Source organism: Triticum aestivum, chromosome 4B (assembly GCF_018294505.1).
Source record: "Triticum aestivum cultivar Chinese Spring chromosome 4B, IWGSC CS RefSeq v2.1, whole genome shotgun sequence".
Lineage (NCBI taxonomy): Eukaryota > Viridiplantae > Streptophyta > Magnoliopsida > Poales > Poaceae > Triticum > Triticum aestivum.
In genome coordinates, this window is record NC_057804.1 from 13,062,339 (window position 1) to 13,070,014 (window position 7,676).

The window sequence follows — 7,676 nt, forward strand, 5'->3', positions numbered from 1 at the left end:
TTCATCAATAGTCCTAGGTTTGTCCGGTTCTGGGCTCTTTCATGGACTATTACTGACAATTTTGGGGTCCCAAAGCGATTTCCATGGTTGTCGAACCCCAAGGTGTGCTTATGTGTTGGTCGTTAAGACACGCTGTTTGGGCCGGTTCTTGCCCGTTTCTTGGACTATTACTCAGTTTTGCGGTCCTGAAGTGATTTCCACGATTGACGAATCCCGGGGTGCATTTACGTGTCGGTCATCTGACAATTTTGGCCGTTCTGGTCCGTTTCGTGCACTACTACTCACCTTTTGGGTCCTAGAGCGAGTTCCACGATTAACGATCCTAGGTGTGTGTTTACGTGTCTGTCGTGAACACTCTCAAATTTAGCCAATTCATGACCCGTTTCGTGGACTATTATTCACTGCTTTGGGGACCCAAAGCGATTTCCATGGTTGTTGAACCCCAAGGTGCGGTTACGTGTCAGCCATCAATAATCGCAGTTTTGGCCGATTCTGGCCGTTTTATGGACTATTACTCTCCGATTTGGGGTCCCAGAGCGATTTCCATGACTTACGAACCCCGGGGTGCGTATACGTGTCGTTCATCAATAATCCTACGTTTGTCCGATTCCAGGCTCTTTCATGGACTATTACTCACCGTTTCAAGGTCCCGGATTGATTTCCACGATTGACGAACCCCAAAGTGCGTTTACGTGTCGGTCATCAGCACTTGCTGTTTTTGTCGATTCTGACCCGTTTCTGGACTATTACTCACTATTTTGTGGTCCCAAAGCAATTTGCATGGTTGTTGCACCCAAGACATGCTTACGTGTCGGCCCTCAACAATCGCAGTTTTGGCCGATTCTGGCCCGTTTCATGGACTATTACTCACCGATTTGGGCTCCTAGAGCGATTTCCATGACTTACGAACCCTGAGGTGCGTATACGTGTCGTTCATCAATAATCCTAGGTTTGTCCGATTCCGGGCTCTTTAATGGACTATTATTCACCGTTTCAAGGTCCCGGAGTGATTTCCACGATTGACGAATCTCAAGGTGCATTTACGTGTCGGTCATCAACACTCGCAGTTTTTGTCAATTCTGACCCGTTTCGTGGACTCTTACTCACCATCACTACAAGAAATTCGGTCAATTATGACTCCCCATTTTGGTCGTTATTTTGTCATTGCTTTCGTTTATTGACCTTTTTTTGACCAAAGTTGGAAGGTCAACAGTGGGCCGTCAAGAACGAAGAAACGTGACCTTTTTTGGAATTTTTGTCATAGCCACCCTTGACCAAAATTTTGGTCGCTAAATCTTTGACCAAAATTATGGTCATTACTAATGAGCCTAGGCCACATAGGATCTGATGTGGCTAAACCAACGTGGCAATGATGTGGCAAAAATGATGACATGGATGCCATGTAGGATCAATCCAAATCAGTTGTTTTAATGGGCCGAGCCCAATAATTTAGCCCATTTTTACATTCACTTTTGGGCCATAGCCTATTAATGTTAGTTCTTATGCTCAAGCAATGCACAGTCCATTTATTCAATCTACCATTAGTTGGGCCAGCCCTTCTCTCTACCCAAAAAAAATATTGAATCTTTTTTCTATAAAAAACTACACTGGGCCTTGAGACGAGCCAGCCCACTCATACAATTTAGTATTTTCGGTCCAGCCAATAACCAATAGTAGCTCAAAAAACAATCATTGCACAGTTTGGCAGTCAACCAATACAGGAGAATAAAATGATAATAATAATACAATTCTCCAAGATTTCATTAACTTAGGCCCAGCAGTATCATTACACCACAAGTTCATAAGATGCACCAACCAAAATAACATAGCCAGTAACACACCCAAAGAAACTCATCAACCCCAGGTCCAAACAACTCAGCATCAAAAGTCCCAAAGCCAACATCGACCACGTTGTAGTAACTAATTTACCTTCGAACAGATCCATGAGACGCGCAAATCTAGAATCACTTGCTGCAGCCCTAGCATCGGTGGCCTCAACTCTTTGCAGTAACAACTGATACTCTGCGGCGCGTACAGCTTCGGTCTCCTCTGATTTCTTCTTGACCTCAACAAGCTCCTCTTGCATCAACTCAGCGGCTCGCCTCTCCTTCTCAAGCTTTTACTCTAGTTCTTGTACATGAGCATCCAAAGTAACTGCAGATCTATTGAACTTCATCTTGGAGCTCGACTCAAGGCCAACATTTTGAAGGAATGTGCTGGAGGGACATTCTTTAGTGAGAATGTCAGCAACAACAGCAGCAACATTCTTTGGTTCTCCACCTTCTGGTACCTCTTGTTCCATAACTTTTTCCATGTCAGCCTGACATTTAAAGAAAGATGTACACACATGTCATTGCAGTTGGTTCTGAATAACTAGGAAACTTTATAAGCAAACTACTCAAGAATGTTGACTAAATAATAATCCAGTCTCCGTGCTACTAATTAACTATTTTTTTAAAACTTTGAAGCAGGCAAGCAGAATTAATCATCCTTGGGAATCACTTTTTTTTGCAAGTTACTATCAGCTACATGAAAGAAGCATGGCACCAGGTTTATTAAACATGTAAGCATACACAACAAACCATTGTTGGAATTTAAATTAGGCAACTATGTGCACCTCTATTTAGCTTAAATGGGAACATGGAGCAGAGAAGAATGTAGTACGTTTCAGGAGCGCATATGATGTTTCTTTAGTACAGTATACAGTATCAGAGAAATCCACTTCGACAAGTCCTAAACATTTCATTCAGATTGTATATGAAATTACAGAGTTTCTCCACTCGGAAAGATGGGAAGATAGATGCTTCAGGCAATCACTAGACAAATAATCAAAGAGCATACTTGTGTGCGGAGGATAAGCAAAAGCAGCAGCACATGCTTTTCCTATTAGCATCTCCGGTCAAACAAACATGATGCAGCCAGTGATTACATTGACCCCGATTCAAACATTTTAAGTACTGGACAATCATAAACATCCAACAGTAGGCAAATCTAGCACTGTCTTACCAACAATCAACAGTATATCTATCTAGTTGTGAAGATTGAAGTTGCAACAATAGGCAAATCCCACATCTAGTCAACATCCAGCAATGGAATCCAAACAAAAGTCTAAGAATGTACCCCTAAAATACATCTGGAACTGAAGTTAAAAAGAAAGCGGTTTGCCGAGATGCGCTCACCATCTGATGATGTCGATACGGCCGGTGCCGTCGTCGAGCGCGAAGGACACGTCCGTGTTCCGCTCTGCCTTGCCACTGACCATCCCCACAAGCCGGGCCTGCACATGCACCAATGTTATACATAGCAAAACTTCAGTATTTCCGATTTCGTGGTACAATGAAAGAGCAGTTCAGTTGAAGAATTTAGCTTGCCGTTCTCAATTTTACTACTTAAAGACATAATGTAACAAATACTGGATACTTCACAGCAAGCAAATAGTGCAATAAATTCACTGGTCTATGGATACGATCACAAATTCAAATGAGGCGTGCGTGGAATATAGTGCAAATAACAATGGAAATTTAAAGCTCGCTTGCTAACGAAGGCCTACCAATCACTTCAACCTAACCTAAAAATAACAGTACATAGATTGTTACATAGTACTGCTATGTAATTGATATGCAAAAGAAGATACATCTCCCATGCTAGCAATCAAGATCAACCTGGTGCTTTGGAGACAAGAAGGTTGTACCTGGTATTCTGGTTCAGAACATATACCGAGGATGTGGTGGCGTGTGGTTTGTGGTTTATCGGTTACGATCGAAAGCTACTGACCAACGATTTGGTTTATCAGGGTGCTCTTGCCGACATTTGGCTTCCCCAACACAGCAACATAACCTATGGAGACACACAACACAGACTCACAGTATTATAACATGGCAATTGTCATTTAGAAATTATAAAGCAAATAAGTTGTTTCATCTGAATTCTCCCAGAATCTTGTAAAAATTCTTTTGCAGGAGGCACTTTTCCTCTGAACTGTCATTTACTTCTGCTGCACAATGACAGATTCCTGAATTTTACTGAACCAAGAATGCTACTGGTCGCATTTGACGCTTCAGAAACACTAAACGCTGAAATAATCTACTTGGCCAGGGAGTGCTGAATGAAATCCAGCTAGGTACGTACTACAAACAAAGCAAACCACAAAGAAGAAGAAGAAGGCTCAACACTGCGGTGGTTGGCGCAGAGCGCCGCCCCCAGCTCCTCCGACTCGTACTCGTCCAGCAGCGCCAGGTACCGATCTAACTTCTCGATGAACTCCAGCCGCGGCCTCGACATCTCCTCCCCCTCGTTCACCTTCCCATCTTCAACCACCGCGTAGCTCACACCCCCACTCGTCGACACAGCCCCAGCCCTCCTACTCTCGCGCCTCCCCGCCCGGACTCCGCTCATTACTGGCGGGCACGGCGATGCAATATACCCGTGGGGGAGGCGCGCCGGCGGCGCGGCTAGCTGGAGCGTGAGGCCTAGCTCCATCACGCAGAGAGCAGAGCAAGCAGCCGAGGCAAAAAAGTGGCTATGGAGATTAGAAGGAGTGCACCAGGTCAGCGACTGCAGGGTGCGGCGTGCTGCTCCCGTATCCTACAGGAGGAGCCTCCCAGGTCGCGGATCTGGCGGCCCTCGTCACCAGCAGGCGCTGGATCCAGAGGGAGGAAGGAGTGCACCATGGATCCAGATTGGAGTGGGCAAGGCTGCGGCCATCGTGGTCTGGAAGCACCGCCTCGCACTACCCAACATGGGGCCAGGGTGATGGGAGGGCCCGGTGGTGTGCGGCGGCGGCATGGGTCGTCGACGGTGAGGGTGGAGCGGCGGCTGCGGGAGTGGATCCCATCTCACTTAACCGAGAGAGAGCAGCGACTGGGACGGAGGGGTGGTGGAAGTGGGGATGGCCGGGGATGGTGCCGGAGGAGGGATCAGGGAGTGGTGCAAGGGACGGGGAGGAGGTGGCGGCGGCGAGGTTGGCGACGAGGAGTGGTGCAGGGGACGGGGAGGATGTGGCAGCGGCGGCGAGGAGATGGGGACGAGGGAGGAGGGGTGCGATGGGGGATCTGAGCTAGGGTTTGGGCTGCGGGTGGGGATCTTTTTCTTTTCTTTTTTGTGTAGATAGATGGATGGATGGATGTGGGGTGGAGAGATGGATGGATGGATGGATGGGCGCCATGTCATCGATCCGTGGGAAGAGTTCTCATTGGTTCGAAAAATCAGTGATTTAAAATAGTCTTCAAGTATTAAAAATAGAGGGATTTTGTGAAGCAGCTATCAAAAATATTCTGCAAAAGGCACGACACAAATTTTCACTAGACTTAGACCACATTTTATGGATAAGGACCAATTTATATGCATTTCTGATCTTTCTAGCTATTTTAAATAATTTCCGAGTGGCAAAAATGGGGTTTTTTGTGAAGAACATACCAAATAGTTGTTGCAAAATTGGGTTGCATCAATTTTATAAAATGCTAATCCATATTTAATATACAATTGACCAAATGGTTGGGTGTCTAAAGTTTCGATCCACCTCTGGTTAAAAAGACAAATTTTCGCCGATTCAGTAGGAAGCGGGTCAAATTTGAACTGAAGCTGCTTCATAGTTTGCTCTTTATTTTTTCCAAAAATTATTTTTAGGTACATAAGTATCTATTTAATCATAGAAACACAAAAAAATCCAAGATTCAAGCACTAGCTAGGAACGGTCATTACCGCCGTTTTGATCGCATTTTGAAACGGTATAAAAAATTCAAAAAAAATAAAAAAAAATGGAAAACCTTCGCATTGGGTCATTACATGTGACCAAGTTACCAGGAAAAATATAAACTTGTAATACAGTAATTATTTTTAAAAAGTGTTCTCAGAAACGAGCTATCAAGTGTGAAGATGCACAGCTTTCAACCCGGATGCTCAATCTTATGTCCACTTTCATGGCATAGTTTGTTCAGATGATCTCATATTGTTCACAAGGGTGCATATTGGAATTGTAAACAATGTTGCCTAAAGGAGTTTTTATTTTCTTTGGAAGAAAAATCAATTTTTCATTTCCCGAGTGCCCAAAATGAGTATTTTCTTGTGAAGGACCTACCATATATTTGTTGTAAAATTGGACCAAAACAATTTTCTAAAATACTAGGCCATATTTAATGCACAATTTACCAAATGGTTAGGTGTCAAAAGTTTTGACCCACCTCTGGTGAAAAAGACAAATTTCTACCGATTCAGTAGGAAATGGGTCAAATTTGAACTACAGCTGCCTCATAGTTTGCTCTTTATTTATTTTTTAAATCATTTCTAGGTATATAAGTATCTATTTAATCATACAAACACCCAAAAAATCCAAGATTCAACCACTAGCTAGGAACGGTCAAGCCCGTCATTTTGACTGCATTTTGAAACAGGCATAAACAATTCAAAAAAAAATCAAAAAATTAGAAAACCTTCGCATTGTGTCATTATATGTGACTAAGTTTCCAGGAAAAATAATAAACTTGTCATACGGAAATTATTTAAGAAAAGTGTTCTCAGAAATGAGCTATCATTCGTGAAGATTCATGGCTTTCAAGCCAAATGATCAATCTTATGGCCATATTCATGGCATAGTTTGTTCAAATGATCTCATATTGTGCATAAGGGAGTTTTCGGTTTCTTTGCATGGAAAATTCATTTTCCATTTCCCGAGTGATCGAAATGAGTTTTTTTGTGAAGGACATACCATATATTTGTTGCAAAATTGGACCTAATAAATTTTATAAAATACTAGGCCATATTTAATGCACAATTGACAAAATTCTTGGGTGTCAAAAGTTTCGACCCACCTCTAGTGAAAAAGACAATGTTGCCTAAGGAAGTTTTTTATTTTCTTTGCACGGAAAATTCATTTTTCATTTTCCGAGTGCCCAAAAGGAGGTTTTTTTGTGAAGGAGCTACCAAATAATTGTTGCAAAATTGGACCTAATCAATTTTATAAAATACTAGGCCATATATAATGCACAATTGACAAAATGGTTGGGTGAAAAAAGTTTCGATCCACCTCTGGTGAAAAAGACAAATTGCCGTCGATTTAGTTGGAAACGGGTCAAATTTGAACTATAGCTGCCTCATAGTTTGCTCTTTATTTTTTTCAAAAATCATTTCTAGGTACATAAGTATCTATTTAATCATAGAAACACCAAAAAAATTCCAAGATTCAACCACTAGCTAGGAACGGTCAAGCCCGCCATTTTGACTGCATTTTGAAACGGGCATAAAAAATTCAAAAAAATCAAATAATTGAAAAACCTTCGCATTGTGTCATTATATGTGACCAAGTTTCCAGGAAAAATAATCAACTTGTAATACGGTAATTATTTTTAAAATGTGTTCTCAGAAATGAGCTATCAAGCGTGAAGATTCATGGCTTTCAAGCCAAATGATCAATCTTATGGCCACATTCATGGCATAGTTTGTTCAAATGGTCTCATATTGTGCACAAGGGTGCATCTTGGAATTCCAAACAATGTTGCCTAAGGAAGTTTTCATTTTCTTTGCACGGAAAATTCATTTTTCATTTTCCGAGTGCCCAAAAGGAGGTTTTTTTTGTGAGGGGGCTACCAAATAATTGTTGCAAAATTGGACCTAATCAATTTTATAAAATACTAGGCCATATATAAAGCACAATTGACAAAATGGTTGGGTGAAAAAAGTTT

General features: G+C 42.2%; 1 protein-coding gene across 6 annotated transcripts; it reads right to left on the reverse strand.

Moving 5' to 3' along the window:
• Window positions 1–1,731: 1,731 nt before the first annotated feature.
• Window positions 1,732–5,081, reverse strand: LOC123090573 (GTPase ERA-like, chloroplastic). Of its 6 annotated transcripts, none has more exons than XR_006442470.1 (4): window positions 4,171–5,081; window positions 3,692–3,837; window positions 3,180–3,277; window positions 1,732–2,320 (listed from the first exon to the last, which is right to left on the reverse strand). XR_006442470.1 is itself a non-coding variant. In XM_044511894.1 (3 exons), exons 1-3 carry the CDS (start codon window positions 4,477–4,479, stop codon window positions 2,173–2,175), a joined length of 555 nt encoding a protein of 184 aa, XP_044367829.1. In that variant the 5' UTR covers window positions 4,480–5,080; the 3' UTR covers window positions 1,732–2,172. The 6 variants fall into 6 exon arrangements, 2 of the variants coding, with proteins under 2 accessions (XP_044367829.1, XP_044367827.1); XR_006442468.1 differs by having other exon boundaries at window positions 4,129–5,081; XR_006442469.1 differs by having other exon boundaries at window positions 3,180–3,837.
• Between the last annotated feature and the right edge of the window lie 2,595 nt (window positions 5,082–7,676).